Source organism: Cnephaeus nilssonii (genome assembly GCF_951640355.1).
Source record: "Cnephaeus nilssonii genome assembly, chromosome: 5".
Lineage (NCBI taxonomy): Eukaryota > Metazoa > Chordata > Mammalia > Chiroptera > Vespertilionidae > Cnephaeus > Cnephaeus nilssonii.
Window position 1 is genome coordinate 52,800,202 of NC_137076.1, and position 22,142 is coordinate 52,822,343.

At 44.4% G+C, this 22,142-nt stretch overlaps 1 protein-coding gene across 6 annotated transcripts in view; it reads right to left on the bottom strand.

The window, feature by feature from the left end:
• Nucleotides 1-22,142, bottom strand: part of FHIP1A (FHF complex subunit HOOK interacting protein 1A) — a 215,329-nt gene that overhangs the window by 65,730 nt on the left and 127,457 nt on the right. For all 6 annotated transcript variants that reach the window (XM_079770882.1, XM_079770881.1, XM_079770883.1 and 3 more), the window contains 3 exons: nt 16,633-17,259; nt 6,148-6,306; nt 2,031-2,117 (listed from right to left, as the gene is read on the bottom strand). In XM_079770882.1, the coding sequence (XP_079627008.1) occupies nt 2,031-2,117; nt 6,148-6,306; nt 16,633-17,259 (873 nt within the window). The remainder of the gene's footprint in view (nt 1-2,030; nt 2,118-6,147; nt 6,307-16,632; nt 17,260-22,142) is intronic.

Here is a 22,142-nt window from a genome sequence, read left to right on the forward strand (position 1 = left end):
TTTGCATTTTATATACTCAGTATTGACTGTATTTTTTTCACAATAAGCATGTATTAAAATAATTTCATGATTTAAAATTTTTCATTTAGTTATGGGAATTATTGAGAACAATCTTTGTTAATCTATGTAAGGTGCTATTATTATTCTCTGTGATCCATTCTTAGGAGATGCACCCAGTGCAAACACTCTGCTTGGCACTCTGACAAACATCTTCCATTTGTGTGCTGTTTGTTCAACCTCTAAATCTGAGGTACTGTGCTTGGCACTGGAGGTACCCCAGTGAACAAAACAAGTGTGAACCCTACCCCAAGAAGCAGGTGCACCATGTGGAGACAGGCATTCAGCAAGTTATTGCACATTTAATGATTCAATTCCACTTGTGGTGCGTGCTATAAAGGGGAGCACTGTGACCCGTCAGAGCCTCATGGCAGCTCTCTGAGGTGGATCTCATCCTCAATTATGGATAGAGAGTTAACATTAATATTTGTAACATTAAGGTAGGTTAATTATAATACCATAACATATACTGAACAAATAATATTTTTATAATTACAGCTATTATGGAAATGATAAGAAATTATTTTAGGTCAACCGGTCAATGGGGGAAAGGATGGGAATAAATGTGGAACTAAGTCTAAATGTGCAGGGGAGTACATGGATCATTACTGCCAAGGATTTCACAGCACTGCTGGGTTCCTTCATGCAGAGGCTTGGAGACCTCCACTTCAAGACACCCACTCCATCCCCAGAACAGCAAGATACTAACAGAAAGACAACCTGGAAACAAATACAGGGGTGTATTTTCCAAAGGTATGTTCCATATTTTACAAGCATTTTTCATTTTAAAGACGTGGGCCCTTTGTGCCCACAAACCACAAAATAAACTGGAAATCTCAATCTCAAACCGTACCCAAGAGTCCCTCTTGAGCCTAGAAGTAACACACAAGTCCTATTCAGAGCAAATACCCTGTCTGTTTGGAAAACTTTGCCACTGTGCTCAAAAGGCACTAAGTGGCAAGACATGAACATCTTCCACCAAGACCTGCTGCTCTATGAGATGGGCATGCAGAAAGGCTCGCTGGAGTTGTAATACTAACCATGGTATCTGTGGTATGAATTGCCTTCAAGGTAACATCTGCTCAAAATAAAACACTTTGGAGATTTGGGGGGTGCGGGGGAGACCTGCTGCTCTCATCAGCATATACAGCCAGGCTTCAAAGTTGCCATAATCAGGTAATCTCGGATTGTGTAAAATGAGAGCCCATGGAAATGGAACTTCCAGGTGTAGAAAAATGGGCATTCCATCCAAATGCATGTGATAAGTAGTTCCTTGCTTCTCTCCTGACCAAGGCTGGCACTTACAATAACTTGACAAAGATCCTCTTGAACTAAATATTATATATGTTTCTTTACTTAGCGAAGCATGAACTTAAAATTAGAATTCTAGGTCCATGGGTATCTCCTGACAGCTCACAATGGAATAAGCTGACTTATTACACAAAATGAAAGCATCATAGTGAATTCAGACTGGTGCTAATGAGACAGCCAACCTTTGATGAGACCTTAACTTGGCTTCACTTTAATTTTTTGCTGTCTCAAAATTTTTATAATAAAACATTATGTTCTGAAATATGGCAAATCCATGGGACTTTTGCTCCCACACCCCTCTCCACATCCATAGTAAACCTTGCTCCCCCTATGACAGATGTGGCCTTATAGAACAGCTTAACAGGGAGTTCCAAGTAGCCACCATCCATGACCTCAGCAAGCACAGGATTCAGTCTAGTTGCCAATCCTGGTTTAGACTATCTTACTTGACATTCAAAATGCCATGTTCCGTGACAATAAATAGATCCCATCGGACTTAAGCTGTCACCATTGTTAAGACCTGTTTGATATGGCTAAGGAATATAGATGGTGTGAGAAATAAAGCTGAAGTAACCATCAAGTCAGTTACACCATGTTGGCCTTTCTCAGTTTCCATTAGTTGTACTACAAACAGATAAATATTACATCAGCCAGTCACTGACCTTGTGGAGAGCAGGAGCCAAGACTGGTACCAAGAACCCATTGTAAATATAATTTACAAGCTGGTTACGAATCAAAGGATGAGCCACCTAAGAGAGAAATAAGTAGTTATAAAAATTACAAAGAATTCAATTTTTAGGTCTTCTTAAAAATCAAACATTTCTGTGTACATCCTGAATTCAAAATAGAAATATAAATGTTGGCCATTTATTTCATGGTTAAAGAATAATTCAAACTTCAAACCACCATGGAATTTTTTCAGATGGTTTATTCCAGTATAAATAGTTTGGACTTTCAAACAAAACAAAAAAAGAGAGAGAGAGAAAAGCTGATAGTTTTACGTTTCTATTTGAAAAATAGACTGAAGATGTATACAGAGTCATATCATAAAATTCACAAACTAGAAAGTATAATTTTACACCATAATTTCATCTGTGTCCCATCTCAATTTGTGACTAATTTTAAAAAAAAGAATACAACTGTCAAAATGGATGATTAAATACACTTATTTTGCTGGTAGAAAAGAATTTTTCATTTTAGAGATGCATTTTCTGCTACTCTTTTTATTAAGGAGGAAGGCATTTAGAAATTCTTTTCATTAAAAAATAGATCCTATCCAAAAGCAGAAAACATTATCAGAAGCACAAGTCTTCCTATATTTGATTTACAAAATATAATTTGCATGGATAACCCCCGCTAATATCTTTAAATTTATCTTTATTGTTGAAAGTACTACAGATGTCCTCCTTTAGTCCCCATTAATCCCTCCACCCCATACCCACCCCCCACCTCCCCAGGCCTTCACTGCAACTATTGTCTGTGTCCATGGGTTATGCATATATGCAAAGAAGTTCTTTGTTGTTTTTTTTTTGTTTTTTTTTAATTTCTTTATTGATTAAGGTGTCACATATTTGTCCTCATCCCCCCATTCCCATCCCACACCCCTCCCCATGGATGCCCCAACCCCCTGTTGAACTTAACCATTGGTTAGGCTCTTATGCATGCACACAAGACCTTTGGTTGATCTCTCCCTTCTCCCCCCACCCTCCCCTATCCTCCCTCTGAGGCCCGATAGTCCGATCGGTGCCTCCTTGTTTCTGGTTCTGTTCTTGTTCATCAGTCCATGTTGTTCATCATTTCCCCTAGATGAGCGAAATCATGTGTCACTATAGATATACTTATAAGAATTGAATGTGCGACGAGCATTAATAGTTATGCTGACAGGCAAATGAATCAGTCTGTAGTGAGTTTCTTTCTGGACCAACAGTTCTTTTGAGACCCAATATCAATGTCCACCAGTTCCTTATGAGTACATGTCGGCACTGACCCCTCAGCTCTGGATGGTGGACAAATGGTGATAATGCAGGTCCGACTCCCTCTGGTTTGGTCTCGGCCGGACCCAGGGGGGGCACGGCCTCACCCGGACCCGGGACCCAGGCTCACCCAGATCCAGGGGCCCGCGGCCTCACCCGGACCCGGGACCCAGGCTCACCCGGACCCGGGACCCAGGCTCACCCGGATTCAGGGGCCCGCGGCCTCACCCGGACCCGGGACCCAGGCTCACCCGGATCCAGGGGCCCGCGGCCTCACCCGGACCCAGGACCCAGGCTCACCCGGATCCAGGGGCCCGCGGCCTCACCCGGACCCGGGACCCAGGCTCACCCGGACCCGGGACCCAGGCTCACCCGGATCCAGGGGCCCGCGGCCTCACCCGGACCCGGGGCCCAGGCTCACCCGGATCCAGGGGCCCGCGGCCTCGCCCGGACCCGGGGCCCAGGCTCACCCGGATCCAGGGGCCCGCGGCCTCGCCCGGACCCGGGGCCCAGGCTCACCCGGATCCAGGGGCCCGCGGCCTCGCCCGGACCCGGGGCCAGGCTCACCCGGATCCAGGGGCCCGCGGCCTCGCCCGGACCAGGGGCCCAGGCTCACCCGGATCCAGGGGCCCGCGGCCTCGCCCGGACCCGGGGCCCAGGCTCACCCGGATCCAGGGGCCCGCGGCCTCGCCCGGACCCGGGGCCCAGGCTCACCCGGATCCAGGGGCCCGCGGCCTCGCCCGGACCCGGGGCCCAGGCTCACCCGGATCCAGGGGCCCGCGGCCTCGCCCGGTCCCGGGGCCAGGCTCACCCGGATCCAGGGGCCCACCCGGATCCAGGGGCCCGCGGCCTCACCCGGACCCGGGGCCCGCGGCCTCGCCCGGACCAGGGGCCCAGGCTCACCCGGATCCAGGGGCCCGCGGCCTCGCCCGGACCCGGGGCCCAGGCTCACCCGGATCCAGGGGCCCGCGGCCTCGCCCGGACCCGGGGCCCAGGCTCACCCGGATCCAGGGGCCCGCGGCCTCGCCCGGACCCGGGACCCAGGCTCACCCGGATCCAGGGGCCCGCGGCCTCACCCGGACACAGGACCCAGGCTCACCCGGATCCAGGGGCCCGCGGCCTCACCCGGACCCGGGACCCAGGCTCACCCGGACCCGGGACCCAGGCTCACCCGGATCCAGGGGCCCGCGGCCTCGCCCGGACCCGGGGCCAGGCTCACCCGGATCCAGGGGCCCGCGGCCTCGCCCGGACCCGGGACCCAGGCTCACCCGGATCCAGGGGCCCGCGGCCTCGCCCGGACCCGGGGCCCAGGCTCACCCGGATCCAGGGGCCCGCGGCCTCGCCCGGACCCGGGGCCCAGGCTCACCCGGATCCAGGGGCCCGCGGCCTCGCCCGGACCCGGGGCCCAGGCTCACCCGGATCCAGGGGCCCGCGGCCTCTCCCGGACCCGGGGCCCAGGCTCACCCGGATCCAGGGGCCCGCGGCCTCGCCCGGACCCGGGGCCCAGGCTCACCCGGATCCAGGGGCCCGCGGCCTCGCCCGGACCCGGGGCCCAGGCTCACCCGGATCCAGGGGCCCGCGGCCTCGCCTGGACCCGGGGCCAAAGAAGTTCTTTGGTTAGCCTCTTTTACAGGTAATCTTTACAATAGCACCCCCAAACAAACAAAAAAAATCTTAAAAGTAGTATATGGCCTCAACATATAGAATGAAATATATCACTTCTCGGTTCTTAAGCATACCTGTTAGCTTTAATTCTCTTTCTTAAAAGACATACAATAAAACAAAAAACATTTTCTAGGGAAGTGGGGCTAGATCTTTAAATTACTAATAATCTCTCTCTGTGTACATTTGGGGAGAAACTAACAGTTCCATCTCTTTTATGTCCACACATTTCTGCAGGAAAACGTTGATAGACTGTAATATTAAAGAAAAAAAATAACTTAAGATGTAATCCACTTATCTTATATATAAATAAAACTTCCTTTGATTTAGCAATAAAAATGAGATGGGAACCAAAGTGATGTACTACATTTCCTTCCAGAAGCTATTTCTTTATTTGGTAGATAAACAGATTATAACTAACATTTTCACCTCACAATCACCATAAAGAAAATTTGATTTCTTAATAAATCCAATATTGAGGTGATGTTTATGTTATACAGAAATAAAACATTTTTGACGAAAACCTACTACATCCTTAAATGTTTATAAAATCTGATTTTTATTGAAAACAGTAACAAAAAATCTGAAAGTAAAAATCTAATCAAGAAGCGAATATAGTAGAGTTCAGTGGCGTTTCCCCCCACCCCCAAAGCAGGCCAATTTCAAAGCAAATTTAATTTGTGTTGCTAAGAAGATGCTAAAGTTCTTCTAAATTCAATTGGGATAACAATATTCTTTATGTAGTATGCACCATTAAGCACAACAAAGTGTTTTCCTTTGTAGACTCCCCAAAAGACCTTGAAATAAAAGTGGTATAATTTGGAGTACTTAGAAGCCTAAAAATATCTATTTAATGAGTCAGGCATTGAACTTATTTTTGATGGTTAAGTGGATAATCAAAACAGAATTAACATTTTTTTATGAGGAAGATAAAGAATATCTACTTACTTTTTCTCAATTAAAACTTCCCAGAAACCCATAAAGTAACATTTTTACTCATTCAAGAACATTTAGTATGCTTCGAGTAAAGCATCAATATCCCATAAACATTAAAATAAAAAAGGGAATGTTTATAAACTACTCCTTTACCATGCTTAGACTCTGAATGGATCATAGCAAAGGGTCCCTGCATTGCACTCAGTACCTGTATGACGGCATTGCAAAACTCCAGGGAGTTCAGGAACTGGACGAGGGAAGGGAGTAGGAGCCAGTCATCTTTCAGAAGGCAGTGCCACTCCTCGCCTTTCTCTTCTAGCTTTGTAGGCAGGGAAGAGTAGAGACCACTGAGCCCAGTTGCAAGCACCTGTGTTCAGAAATAAAAATGTAATCAGCTCTTTTCCAAAGTTTTTTAAAATATGTTTTTATTGATTTTGAGAGAGAGAGAGGAAGGGAGAGGGAGAGATAGAAATATGGATGAGAGAGAAGCATTGATTGGCTGCCTCCTGCATGCCCCCTAATGGGCACTGAGCCCACAACCCAGACATATGCCCTGACCAGGAATCAAACCAGCAACCTTCTGGTTCATGGGTCGATGCTCAACCACTGTGCCATACTGGCCGGGCTCTTTTCTAAAGTTTTAACCTGCAACTAACAGGTCCCCGGGAAGGACAATGCTGCTGGTCCAAAGACTGCACTTGAAGTAGCAAGGTATTAAAGTATGAGAGGGTATTTTGCTAGCTAGGAAGGATTCGATAGGTGGAGATTAGTAGGGAAGGACAACTCTAGTAGAAGGAACAGCAGCACCCAGGGTATTTGGTTAATTCGTAGATGGTAGATACAGGTGGCTTGTCTCTTCTGTACCAGGCACATGCTGGTCTAAGGGTAGGGGGAGTGAGGGAGAGGCAAAGATGAAAAAAACGTGATTCCTGCCCCCAAGCTGTTGAGGAGAGGGGCAAACTCATAAACAAGCATTACAGTACCATATGCTGCATTCAAATTCAGAGAAGGCACAAACCCAGTCTCTGGGAGGAAGCCCTGGACTATGGCAGCCCAGGTCAGAAGATCTCACAGGTAGAACCATGAGTGGCTTTAGAGAAAGATTCCTGCAAACATGTTAAAGGTCAATGCCTATTTACAGTTTGAAAAGCACTTTAATCTGATCTTCACAAGTGATAGCAAGAAGAAAGAACTGGGGGCCATGGGTCAGACATGATGACAATAGTTCAAACAGAGCTACAGTGGGGCTAAGCTGAAGTATCGGCAGTTGGAAAAGAGAGGAGGAAATAAATTTGAGATTCATGTGTGAGGTGGGTGTGAGGGTGAGCTAACCATGACATCTGTCGATCCAGTATTGATCCAAAGCTCACGGGGTTTACTTCTCCCTCAATGCTATGTTCCTAAAAGGACAGAGTTTGGGCTTAGTAAGTGAGGATGAGTGAGAACGCCAAACTATTAAGTTATCCAGCTTGGTCATTAAGAAAATGATCTCTTTAACAGAGACAGAAAATGTGGGCAAGGAACCCACTTGTGCTGTGTGCCTGTTGATTTTATCTTGTGCAGCATAATCTGAGGGAAACGATGGCTGTCACCGTTGGGAAGCCTCCCAGCTGGGAAGTGATGATCCCAAACAACACCTCAGAGATCCTGATCAGGCAGAGGAATAGCACGGAACAGAAGCAAGAAATTACCTAAAAAAGGCGTTCCTTTAGGGTAAACCCTGAGGTTATAAGGGACTCAGATCAGCTAGAAACATTCAAGAAAACATTAAATCCTAACTTAGGCCCAGAAAAGAAATAGCGAAGTTTTCATAGATCTCAGAGTCTAATAAGCGATGAATCAGCAATTATAATAGTGTAATAAATGTTCAGAATACATGATAGAAAATGCATGGTGCTGTGGATATACAAAAAGCCCTTAATCCAGACTTGGGGTGGGGGAGCAGGGAATGGTCTCAGAAGAAGTGACGCCCAAGCTGCTAAAGAATAAATGGTAGATGGCCAAAAAAGATTGTTGAACGGAAGAATATTCTAAGCAGCGTGTGTACAAAAGCTCAAAGGAAAAGGGGAAAATGGCATCTTCCAGGAACTAAGAGCAGTGCAGTGCTACTGGAGTGCAGAATTAGAGGTGGAAAGAGCTGGCAAGGTAAGCAGGAGTCAGACCCTGCAGGGCTCTGTAGGCCAGGATAAAGAGCTTGAGGGACATCCACTGGACAGCCCCGTAGGCAGCTGTATGGAATTGATGCTTAGAGAAGGGTCTGGGCTAGAGATAGAGATCTGGAACCATCCATACAGACCAGAGGGAGAAGGGAAGGGAGGTTGAGGCAGATGATATGATAAAGTAACCCATAGTGCCTGAAATCAGAAAGTCAGAGGAGGTGGTGGGAGTCCAGGTATGTTGAACCTGGAAAAATGATCTACCACCTCACTGTTGCCTCTCCTTCTCCCCTGTCCTGTTCCTACAGCATCCTCTGCATTCCTCTGTGTAGCACCTGTCAGTCTTGCACTTATTAGTTGACAGCTGGGGTCTGGGTGATTTGTGCAGGCACGTACGTGGAGCAGCAGAGGTCAGCAGTGCTTCCCGTTAGAAACACCCCCTGTTGGACAATAGAGTACAGGCCTGGCCTGAGAAATGCGAACCTGGAGGTCTTAGCGCAGAAACCCCCGATGATGCCTCGGGAAGGAGGGGGCGGGGGTCACATGGAGTGGGAGCCCACAGTGAAGTAGGAAGGGCAGTGAGAGAAAGAAGTGAACCACTTCAATATTTGAGAAATCAAAAGATTGTGTCAGTTCCTCTGTCCTTTTTCCTAGTGTCCTTTTTTTACTCATTCATTCACTCGTTCATTAAAAAAGAATTACTAAGCACCTTCAAGCCAGGTACTAGGATAAGTACAGAAATACAATAGTAAACAAGATAGTGAATTTATTTCTTTTTTGTAATCAAAGCATCTGTGTTCCCACTTAACTCCTTATCTACATACCCAAGCCAATCACTTTAACTCCAGTTTTAAATGTGACCCGAGTGATTTGTCTGTAATAAATTAGAATTCTCTACCAAGAGAGAACAGAGACCAAAAGTTCTCCTTGAAGGGAAATCTAACCTTGATGCCACATTTTAAAAATCAATTACATTTGCTAACTCATGCTAAATTAACCACAGAACAAAGGCTTTAATTCTGCATATGCCCGAAACCTTAACCACTTTGAGGCTTTGAAAATGAATTCATAAAGACAGGCTTAATTTGTCTGACTAAAAAGCTGGGAATAACTATTTAGTATATCAATATAATTACAGCAACATTAATCTTCAAATTACATACATCAGTGACAGTAATTAAAAATAACACATACCTAATATTCACTTTTTTAAAGCATATTCTTGGAAAAGGCATGGCTAAGATGGGAACAGAAGCCTGTCTATAGAGAGAGTGCAGTGTGCCAACTGGGACAGAGAACTACCGCGTTCTTGCCACTATATGTGGGGCTAGCGAATGTCTCTTCTATAGTCTTCAGGCAAAGAAACATGGAAGAAAATATTCTGCAGAATAAAGAGTATCACATATTTCTTTTAAATAGGTTTTTATTGATTTTTTTGAGAGAAAGCAAGGGAGAGGGAGAGAGAGAGAGAAACATCGATGAGGGAGAAACATAGATCAGCTGCCTCTTGCATGCCCCTACTGGGGTTTGAACCCGAACCCAAGGCGTGTGCCCTGACTGGGAATCGAACTGGCAACCTCTTGGTGCACAGGATGATGCTCAACCAACTGAGCCACACCCAGCTAGGACTAGTATTACATAGTCTTAACAACAAGATTCTAAATCTTTACTGCTAAATATTTATAGCCTCCTTTCTAAGACTGCTCAGAGTTCAGATCCATTCACCCAATCCACATATATTTCTAAAACACTGATTGTGGCCCAGGTGCTGGAGAAAGAAGCGGACAAGCCAGCTCAGGAGAGATGGAGAAGAAAGGCGATAAACTAATAAATGCAAGAAAGATGATTGCTCCACAAAGGGAACAGGAGGGTGCTGTGGGAACAGGGCAAGGGAAAAGGAGAGGCAACAGGTTTGTAGATCATTTTTCCAAGAGTTTAATGGCACCATCTATTTACTTTTAAATTTCATTTTTAACTTAATTTAAAAATATATAGACATTCAACAGCTAATTAAAAATAAAATGCCCATCCACTATTTTAGCCTTGCATTGATCCTGGCCACACAAAAGTAATTATAAGAGATACTTGTTCCTAACACATTAAGTATTAACCCAATATTTTTAATTTATTTTCTCTCAAGAGTCTCCTTAAAAGAAAATAATCGCCGTATAAAACTATAAGGATAATAACAGATCATTTAAACAGCAACACGTCCATGAAAGCATGCTAGTGGTTGAGACCATGGATTTTAGTATCAGACTAATGCAGCTGTTGAACCTGCCTCTGCCATTTACAGGCAGTGATTAAGTCCTCTAGGGTTCAGTTTCTTTACTGAGTTGCTGTGGGGATTAAAGAAAATAACGCAGGTGAAAGGTGACCATCATGGTTGACACACAGCAATGTTCCCACTGGAGGGAAGAAAGGTGACGTGCACCGAGCACAAAACAAGCCAGGGAAGGTCCATCTTTAACGCGAAACGTTCAACACTACCCAGTTAACTTTAGCAAAAACAAAAAGATTTTTAGCAGATGGCTTTAGTTTGAAGCTAGCAGCAGAACACCTGGTGGGGACCATTTGATACACCTTGCCAACATAAAAAGCCTCATAAATTTTAGATATGGGATAAATAATGTTCTACCTGCGGCTGTGTACCTAAAGGTTGCTTATTTCAATTTGCCTTTCTGAATTTGTGTATAGGCTGCTTTCTACTTTTGCCAATCAGTAACCAGTGACAAGGGCTTAATCATTAATATTTGTTTTAAAAAAATCAAAAGAAGACAGGGTCATAGAGTTCCCAATCATTTGTTCCCTAGGGTATTCTCCTCCGCCTCCTTTTCTTGGAAAAGCACATCGTGAAGTGCGAGGCGGCGGAACCAGCAAGCTCTTCCTATCAGTGACAACAGCAGGAGTTTCCAATAGTGGTCTAGTTTCCGGAAAGAGTCATTACTCTTCCCCACACCTGATGCTAACACACTTTGACAATCATACTAATTAGAGAAAGCTTTTTGTCAACTGTGGTCCTTAGCTGGGTGGTTAATAGAGGATGCTTTTATATTCAACATACAAAGGCCCCCTTTTTTAAAAATTATGTTGTCAGATGTAATTATAGAAAACTGGGGACAAATGAGATTATGGGATCCATCCTGAGGGGCAACTTAACACAACGCAGCATCTCTGTGTTCCATTCTAGAAAATAATGTCAGCTGTAGACGTTGTTTTTCTCCAACTTTAATGAACTCGACAGTGTTTGAAAACACATTTTTAGAAAAGCAACAGTCAGTAAAATCTGCTTACAACATAAGTGAAAATCTAAACGTTAAAAATATGCTCCATTCTAGTCCTAATAAATTTAAATGTTTAAGTATGAAATGTTACAAACATATATAACACAACAGAATAGAAACCACCCCAAAATTTCACAGATTTTAATGTTTGCACATCATTTCTTCAGGGCACTCTTTATTTTTATCAAAAAATAAAACCTAACAAATAGAGCTAATCCCTTTTCCAATCCAATTACCCTCCCTTCTCCTTCCTTCACCCCCAAAAGCAACCACAGTCTTGAAGTGAGAACATATTCCTGTACTTGTTTTTGTACTTTTACTGTATTCACACGTATCCAAAAAAAACAGCATACCTTATGTCCTAAAACTTTGTGAATTTACTAATATACTATATGTAACCTTTTGCTACTTGCATTTTTACTTAACATGTTTTTAGACTTGTAGGTATTCACACATATATAGTTACATGTACACTATACATGCAATTCATTCATTTTGAATTCTGGGTAGTAATCCATTTATGTAAAAAAAGGGGTGCAGAATGTCCGGGCGCCGGCAGTATAAGGCCTACGAAATCATTTGGTCTGACCCCGAGTTAATTAAATGTTTGACCAAATATAGCAGGCTAATTTTTAAAATATATTTTTATTGATTTCAGAGAGGAAGGGAAAGTGAGAGATACATCAATGATGAGAGAGAATCATTGATCAGTTGCCTCCTGCACACCCCCAATTAGGGATCAAGTCCACAACCCAGGCATGTGCCTTGACTAGGAATCGAACCATGACCTCCTGGTTCATAAGTCAATGCTCAACCACTGAGCCACACCAGCCGAGCTGCAGGCTAATTTTTCAGTTGATAATTTTTGATGGCCTGCGAATCATTTTATAAATATCCAAATGGCCATTGGCAGAAAAAAAGATTCCCCATCCCTGATTAGAACAAGCCAGTCTATTTATCTTTCCCTTAATTTATTTCTATTTTTCTCTTCCTCAAATCAGCATTCTATTGAATATCTTTGTGCATGTATCCTTGCAAACATGTGCCAGACTTCCCTAGGGGGATATCCAGAAGATGCAGGGTCACATGGAACACAAATATTCAAGTGTATTAACTATTGCCATATTGCTCTCCTGATTTATTGTCCCAATTTACATTCTCAAGAGTTCCTGTTTTTTCACACCCTTGACAACACTTGGTGTTACCAGATGTCCGACAGTTCACCGCTCAGATGAGCAGTATCTGATGTCTCTTTGTGAGTTGATTTGCATTTCCAATGCTAGGAAAGATGCACATATTTTCATATGTTTATGGGCTTTGGGTGTCTTCTGGGAATTATTCATTCACATCCTTTGCCCATTTTTCTAATGTTTTCTCATTAATTTGTAGCACTACAAATATTTTTTTATATTTTGGGTACCAATTACTTGTATTTATGTGTGTTGCAAATATCTTCTCCCAGTCTGTGTTTTTTGTTCTTAATTCCAGTCTTTTCTTTATGGTTGGTGCTTTATAATTATGGTTGGTGCAAAAATATAAGTCTTGATATTTTATTATTTAAGTACAAGGTAGTGATTAAACACATGGGTCCTTGAGTCAGACTAACCAGGTTCAAATTCTGACTGTATCTCTTACTAGCCATGTGCACAGGTTCAAGAATTAGGATGTAGACAGCTCTGAAGTGGGAGGGGGGAGCATTATTCTGCTTGCCAAAATTATTATATCCAGTTTGGAGTGCTCTTGAAGAAATTTAAGCAATAAAACAGCAAAATCAGAATTCTCTTAGGAGTATAATCTGACAATGTAAGATGGTGAATTTGGTAGATGCTAAGCAAGTAGGGAGACACATTAGGGTCTAAACACAAAGATAGTAGGAATGAGAATGAAAAGGAGGAGCTGGATATGAGCTCCAATGTTGTGATAGTAGAAGATAAACATTTTTTTTCAGAGAGCTCAAAGAAAGAGAAACTTAATATGTTTGCACAGATGAATGAATCAGTTCTTCACTTCCCTTGTGACTATCAATCTTTGTACAATCTCTTATTCCATTGGTCAGAACCCAGAAGGGAAGAGATACTTCGTATCCCCAATTTTTTAACTGCAATTCTATTTTTCAAAAAATTTTACTTATTTGTTGGCCTGAAATAAATATTTACCAGATATGAGTTGACCCTGGTTTATCAGTAGAAATAGGAATCCTATATAATAATAGAGTAATATGCAAATTAACCATCACTCCGCGACAAAAATGGCGGCACCCATGGCCACAAGATGGCGGCGCCCAGTGCTCTCAGGCCCACCGAAGTCCCCCAGTCCCAGAGAGGGCTACCACTGAGAGCAGGCAGCATGCGACTGGGGCTGTTGGCCTGGGAGGGTCCCGAATACCCCTGGCTGAGCTGCTCCCAGCCGCAGCCCTGGCTGTTGGCCTGGAGGGCTGCCGCTGCTTCCTCCCCGCCACCCCCACATCGCTCCCAGCAGCGACCTGGCAGTAGCCTGGGAGACTGCGAACAACCCCATGTGATCTGCTCCCAGCCGAGAGCCGGGCAGTGGGCTGGGAGAAGGAAACCCCCGCCCCGTGTGATCTTCGACTTGGGTAGTGGCCTGGGAGACGGCGCACACCCCGCCCTGCATGATCTCCCAGCCAGCCGCAACCTGGGCAGTGGCCTGGGAGACGGCGCGCACACCCCCTCGCGTGATCTCCCAGCCGCGACCCGAGCAGTGGCCTGGGAGAAGGCGCTATCACCCCGCCCCACATGATCTCCCAGCCGCGACCCGGGCAGTGGCCTGGGAGACAGCGCACACACACCCCCCGCGTGATCTCCCAGCCGCGACCTAGGCAGTGGCCTGGGAGACAGCGCACACACACCCCCGCGTGATCTCCCAGCCGCGACCCGGGCAGTGGCCTGGGAGATGGCGCGCACACCCCCCCCCCCCGCGTGATCTCCCAGCCAGCCGCGACCCGGGCAGTGGCCTGGGAGACGGCGCGCACACCCCCCCGCATGATCTCCCAGCCGCGACCCGGGCAGTGGCCTGGGAGACGGTGCGCACACACACACCCCCCCCCCCCCCCCCCCCCCCGCCGCGTGATCTCCCAGCCGCGACCCGGGCAGTGGCCTGGGAGACAGCGCGCACACCCCCCCCCCCCCCCCCCTCGTGATCTCCCAGCCAGCCGCGACCCGGGCAGTGGCCTGGGAGAAGGCGCTATCAACCTGCCCCACATGATCTCTCAGCCAGCCGCAACCCAGGCAGTGGCCTGGGAGACGGCGCGCACACCCCCCTGCGTGATCTCCCAGTCGCGACCGGGGCAGTGGCCTGGGAGAAGTCACACATCCCCCAGCGTGATCTTCTCCCAGCTGCAACCTGGGCAGTGGCCTGGGAGACAGCGCACACCCCCTGGCATGATCTCCCAGCCGTGACACGGGCAGTGGCCTGGGAGATGGCATGCACCCTGGGCGTGATCTGCTCCCAACTGAGACCCAGGTAGTGGCTTGGGAGAAGGCACACATCCCCTGGAGTGATCTTCTCCCAGCTGCGACCCAGGCAGTGGCCTGGGAGAAGGCACACACTCCCCCGCCTGATCTCCCAGCCGCAACCCGGGCAGTGACCTGGGATATGGCACGCAACCCGGGCAGATCTGCTTCCAGCTGAGACCCCGGCAGTGGCCTGGGAGATGGCACACCCCCCCACATGATCTGCTCCCAGCTGAGACCTAGGTCCCAGCTGGGAGCAGATCGTGGGGGTGAGGGGAGGTGCACAGTCTCCCAGGCCACTGCCCAGGTCCTGGCTGGGAGCAGGGGAGCGCATTTGGGGGTGACCGGGCTTTCAGGGGAGTGGTTAGGGGGTGATCAGGCTGGCAGGCAGAAGCAGTTAGGGGTAATCAGGCAGGCAGGCGAGCAGTTGGGAGCCAGCAGTCCTGGATTGTGAAAGGGATGTCCGACTGCCTGTTTTTAAACAGGCAGTCGGACATCCCCCGAGGGGTCCCAGATTGGAGAGGGTGCAGGTTGAGCTGAGGGACACCCCCCACCAGTGCATGAATTTCATGCACCGGGCCTCTAGTTTAGTAGTATAAAGAAAATGACTGCTTTTGAACCTCAAAGCAAAATACATTATGTTACTCACTAGGGTTGCTACTAGCATTTTGAGCAGGTCAGTTCTTTACTGGGCAAGACCATTCCATAAACTTCTGTACAGCATTCCTAGCCCCCTCACACTAAATTCCTCCCCAGCCACCACATGCCCCTATCACAATCAAACACACCCCACATACATTTCTAAAAGCCCTCTAAGTGCCCTCATGCCTGTTCAAGAACTATCCATATAGTGTTAATTAACAATGAATCTAATCTGCTTATGTCATCTTGCCTGGCCTGTTCCAAAAAAAATTACTAATGGCCTTATGCAATCTTCCAGCAGAATCAGGCATATTCAAGGCACTATACTAGTAGTTTATAAAGAAATACAACGATGCAACTGGTAAAAAGAAACAGACAATGGAAATAAACCAGAAATGTACACTGAGTTGGGAAAATAAAAATAGCTGTTGCCCAACGTAACTGACAAACCAGAAGAAGATATAAATCTGTCTTCTAAATCTTCCTTCCAAAGCCAACACTAACACCAAAATAATGATCAGAGCCCTAAGGCTTCTTTTTGTCCCAGACAGCTCCCATTATTTTCTGGAACTGGGAGTGGACTTGGGCTACTCCACCATCTGCAAGCGACCTTCCACTTTACTTCTCACCATACCGACGATTAAGAAACTATACAGAATAGAGTATTTCTTGCTACCTCCAACTGCAAATAGGCACTTATTTTTTAAAAATAAAGTCGGTACTTTTTATCCACAATTATGGTCATTATCTTGCTGAGAAACAAATTAATTTGTGAGACCAGCTCTGAGGGGGTCTCACCACATGCCATGATCCATTGGTGCACAATAAACCTGAGAAGCTAAAAATACAGAAAGAGCAGGTCTTACCAATGGCTCTTAGGAAAAACTAAAATAGTTTCTAACCCAGCAAAAGTGAACCAAGACATGGTTACACAGGTAGGTTCCTTATTTTGAGCTGACACTGCTAACCAAATAGCATCTCAATTTACGATTGTCCTGGTCCCTCCCAAAAATATCCTGTAAATATCTTTCCAAAGAAGGTGCCAACTACAACTTGCTGAAAAGGAATAATAAAGTATTTATCACCCGCACAAGAGAGGAAAGAGGACTGTGTGAAAAGCAATGAGGGGAGTGGGACTTACCGGACAAAAGTAGGTGTTCTCCACGATGTGATGCGCCACCATGCTGTTCTCGGCAGAGAGAGACATGATGAAAAGCAAAGCATCCCGGGCCTGCTGACCCACAGTCCCCTCTCGGTGAATAAAGGGAATTAGAAGGGAGAAGATGAGGAAGTTGGCCGCCCCTTGGTCCTCACTCGTGTGGAAGAAGAGTTCCAGGATGGACGGATCTTTGGCAAGGATGGAACAGAGCTGGTTGAGCAGGACAACCAGTTTCCCCTCCACGGCGGGGGTGGCTGTTCCTGAACAAGAGCTCAGCAGCATCATCAGGGGCTTCAGAATAGGCTTGTGGTGCAGCAGAGGCTGGTGCGACTGGGTGACCAGCATCTCGTACATCTTTAGCTGCTCCATTTTAGTGTCATCAGTAAACTCCCGCCTCAAGCTCCAAAGGAAGAGTTTCTCCATAATGTTCTCAGAGACCACGAATTCCAGAATCGGCCCCATGGCAGCATCCTTGGCTTGTTCTTCAATCAGCAGGAAGAGCATGTGTTCTACATAATTCTGCACTGCGCTGGCCTCGTCTGGAGGGATGGATCCGTATTTTGCCTGGGTGTTCTTCAAGGGGTCGTGCTTCTCTAAGATCTTCACAACCTGTAACCAAACCAAACATTTGTCAACCAACTGATGTCTATCATAATGACAAAAACAGGGCACCGATTGTGCCAAATCTTCACGGAAGATATGGGAGCCATGGCCCACAAGATATATGTGAGCACTGTGTTTGTCTGTTTCTCTCTCTCTCTCTCTCTTTCTCTCTCTCTCTCTCTCTAATAAAATGAAAAGGTTAAACTACAGAAGGAAGATGTTTGCAGATATTCATTTATAGTAGTTATTATTTTGGGCAACCTAACTGTCAAAGAAAGTAGTATGGTTATGCAAATTAAGTCACATGCATATCTGGGCCTCTTATTATGAAGACGATTAAGCAAAATAAAAACTTGTGATATTTTAGATGAAAAAATAAGTTACTTTATGTCGTTAGGTCCATCATTATCAACTATGTTAAAAACATGAAAAAAAAAAAGACCAAAAAGAAATATAAAAAATAGAAAAAATTTTTGTGTTCCAAGTGATGACAAGTTCTTAAATTTTTTCTAACTCGTCAATAATATTGCTCTTTAATCTTAAAATACATTAAATAAGCAAGACTACCTGTGTTCTCCTATAAATAGCATTGATTTGAGGATTTTCAACAGAGGAACACAGCTCCTCATAGGCCCTTGAGAGAACATTCTCTTCCCCTCCTGTACTTGGATGAGCACCCTTTTCAGCCAAGCAAGCAACATTATTAGGAAGAATGAGAGGAAACTGGTTAGCAAAAGACATATACCTGGCAGAATCAGCTCTAACATGTGGCATAGGTCTGCATTTATTGAAGCAGAAAAAGTTCTGAGATAACCAATTATAAAATAAACCCCTAACGTACATCATTTCTGTTTGGAGTAATGAAAAAGTATTGGAAATAGTGGTGATGGTTTCACAACATTGTGAATGTAGTTAATGCCATTGAATTATACACTTAAAAATGGTTAAGATGGTCCTGGCAGGTGTCCCTCAGCGGGTAGAGTATCAGCCTGTGCCCAGAAGGGTCGTGGGTTCAATTCCCAGTCAAGGGCACATACCTGGGCTGCAAGTTGAATCCCCAGCCCTGGTTGGGATGCGTGCAGGAGACAACCAATTGATGTGTTTCTCTCACTTCAATATTTCTCTCACTCTCTCTCTTCCTCCTTTTTCCCACTCTCTCTAAAAATCATTGGAAAAAAATATCCTCAGGTGAGGATTAACAACAACAAAAATGGTTAATTAAGATGGCAAACTTCATTGTATATCTTTGACCACCAAAAAGAAAAAGTCAATTGACAGTAAGAAAATGAATAAATCCCTAAACAGGTCATGGTGCTTCTCTCCCTTGCCACTGCTAGCCTGTGAATGCTTCCTGCCTCTCTCTGCCCATCAATACTGACTTCTACTTTGGGACCTGGAAACAAAAACAATTTTTTTTTATCTCAACTCCCATCTAACTTTATGACTTTTACGATAATATGCATTCATTTCCTTTAAAATGTATCCACATGATAATTTTTAAACAACCAAACACTGATGGCTTCATTTTCATTCTGGTTTGCCTGTCTGAACTGCATGTAGTACCCTCCTGGCCAAGTTCTGTAACATGCAGTTACATGTTCTGTATTTAGGTTACAGGATGTTTGCAAGTCACTGGGGAAGCTGGCAATGGTACAATGCTATGTCAGCATGCATGAGCGCGATGACAGAAGTTTAGTTCTCAGGGGAAGTTCTAAGTTTTACCCTGTCAGGAACAGGGCAAAGGAACCTTTATAGACCAGTCAAGTTATACCCTTACAGAATGAACAGAATTCTACAGAATCTGTCAACTCTATCCACTTCTATTATAAAATTAACAATTCTGTTACAAAAGAAGAAATCACCCCAGCACCCCTGAGCTGACATTTTCAATAAGAAAGGCCTTTGGTTAGCAGCTACCCAGGAGGTACGTGGCTCAATGACTGGTGACCCCAGTGTGCCCACTGGACATGCCCCCCTTCGCTCTATGCCGACTCCAGAGTGTCCCCACCCTTCCTAACATCCAAGAAGCTGACCAGAATTCCTCAAAGGCTGATCACCTCGCTGGCAGAAATGCTGTTCCCTGTGCTCTGGCCTCGGTGACAGAGATCACAGTACCACACTTGTCCAAAAGGGGGCTCCACGTCAACATAGCATGGTTTCCAGCTCCAAAGACCTAACTTTAAGGCTCCACATTCTGAAGAACAAATTAGCTGCCCTGCCTTATCAGTTCTATAATTTCAAAGTCCACATATTAAGTTTATGTGTGAGAGCTATCTATATAGCCAGGCTTTGGGGTAGAAATGTAATTATACTTCTCAAGTGTGCTCAGACTGCCTTAACTATCTAAAATGGGGACATTATACATTGATAGTGGCATAACAAATTAGCTCAATCCTTTTGGAAAACAATCTGCCAATATGTACAAAAACTACTAAAATTGTTCCTCCCCTTTGCCTTGTTAATCTCACTTTGGGAGAAATGCCTAGGAAACAACCCAAAAATAACTGGTTAATAAATGTTCACACTGGTGATATTTTTAATAATGAAAAACAAAAATATTATTTACCCAAATGGTCAAAAAGAAGAGAATTATAATCAAAATGTTACCTCACCATACAAAAAAGCTATTAAAAACTAATCATATAATTACCTGCAAGTATATATATAAAATAATTTAACTTAAAAACTAAATATTTGACAGAGATGTCTGATTAGAAGTGAGTCTGAAAAGATATAAATGAGATAGTCAGGTTCATAAGTTCTTCCTTATAAATTGATCTAATTTCATAATATAAGTAAAAATAAAAGTAGACAAAGTAATTTTGTACTAATATATTTTTTAAAAGGACCAAAACACTGAGTTAAAAACAATTAATAATTGGAAATCTCCTCATCCTCAGAAATTCCTGAGCAACATATATTTATGTATATGTATTTGTACTTATATGCATGATATAGATATTATATATCTAAATGTACATAATACACCCAAAAACTATACACATAATAATGTTACATTTTTCTTGTGAATATTGTTTATTCCAATGTCTTTCTTTGCAAACAATTTTTTCTATGAAAAATCTAAAAAAGAGAATTGAGATTTTTATATAAAATGCAAACTATTTAGCAGCTTTTAAGTCAGAGCATCTTTATAGTGTAGCTCCCACTGCCTTCTGGGTTATTGGGCAGAGAAACATGAGAACAGAGCTATAAACACCTATGGAGATAGAAGGTTTGTTGATCATCTGGAATGGAGCAGAACCATTAAGAGCCCTTTATTCATTCCCAGCCCAGGGGTGGTTTTACTGCCTGGAAGATGGGTGTGTTACAACCGAGGTCTGTGAGTCATGGGATACACAATGCCCAGCAAAGTGCTGATTCTGCCTGAGTTGCCACAAGTCCTTAACCTCTCTCCTTAGGTGCCAGGACCCTCCCAGGCCACCTCCCTTCCCCTTCCAGGCAGACACACCCAAGACCTGCTTTTATAAGTGGGCTCTGGGGCCCACACTCTGGGCCTGGTTCCTGTCCAAACAGGGAATGCCTTACAAGCTCTTGGCTAGAGCACAACTTGCACTGAAATGCCAAAGAACTTCAGTTCTCATGTTCCAAGTTTGCTGCCCAGGTGGTGTCATAGCTCTTTCAATTTCTGCAGACTGGTTCCTGATGTGACCTGGACTTCTCCTATTTTTTCCTTTGCACCCACCAAACTCCAATTTTCCTGTGTCCCCGATTTTTGCTTGCTGCCTATGTTCACCTGTGTATCGACTCTGACCTTCCAGGTCTAGGATCCATGATCCCACACTGCTCCCAGCAGCATCCACAGGCCTTGCCCATTCTCTGATTATATCCTCTCTCTTACACTCTCAACCTTGCCCCAGATTTCCCAGCCCCAGCTTCTTCTCAACTATAGATACTCTCAGTCTTGGGGATTCAATTCGGGGGCTAGAGAGATCCAAGTAGAGAAGAGAGCAAAAGCAAGCAAAATACACATTGCGAATATTTCTTTTACTAAACAAGTTCACTTCATTAGGTTGCAAATATCATTTAAGAAACGAATCAACTCCTGATAAAGTCCATGGTCATTAAGTGGGTAAACCAGCTGAGATCAGAAATTATACTGTAAATGTTTTGCTGAGCACAGCCAGACATGTGTTGATTTACAAGCTTTAATAAATACAAGCTGGTATGTATGTTTGCTAATTATGAGCCCAGATCACATATAGTTCCACATGTAAATTATCACAACTCTAAAAAGAAACAAATAAAAAAAAATCAACAGTGTTAACACTGATATACAAATTATCATCTAACCAATCTAGCTAAATTTTAACCTAACTTCAAAGTCATTTGATCTTATATATTAGGATTATCAGGGCTAAATAAGATGAACAAATAGCATATTTCTTTAATAAAGGAATATTAGCTACTCCTATCCTTAGCTGTAATGATGGGCCCCATCAGTCAATGAAAATGGGCCCGAATTTCAAATATTCACAAATTCTAAACAGAAAGTTCAAATGCTTTCAGAATCGAAAGATCTACATAAATCACATAATCACACCTCAAGATAACAAATAATTATTCTTCACAATAAACACAAATGTTTCCCTATCAGGAGATTAGCTTTGACTCCATCTTAACATTGTTCTATATCATATATATGTGTATACACACACATACACACATATATATGCATGAATCAATAGATAATTGTTTATGCTACTTTAGTTGGAGCCTAGTTATTTTAAGAAAGTCACATGAGTACAACCCATACTTCCAAATCCTCTGGAATGCTAAAAGTGGCAACATGGAAAAAAAACAAGTTACCAAGCAACATTTTCCATCACACAGAAGAAGGGCAGGATTTAGCAATGTTAAGCAAATTCCAC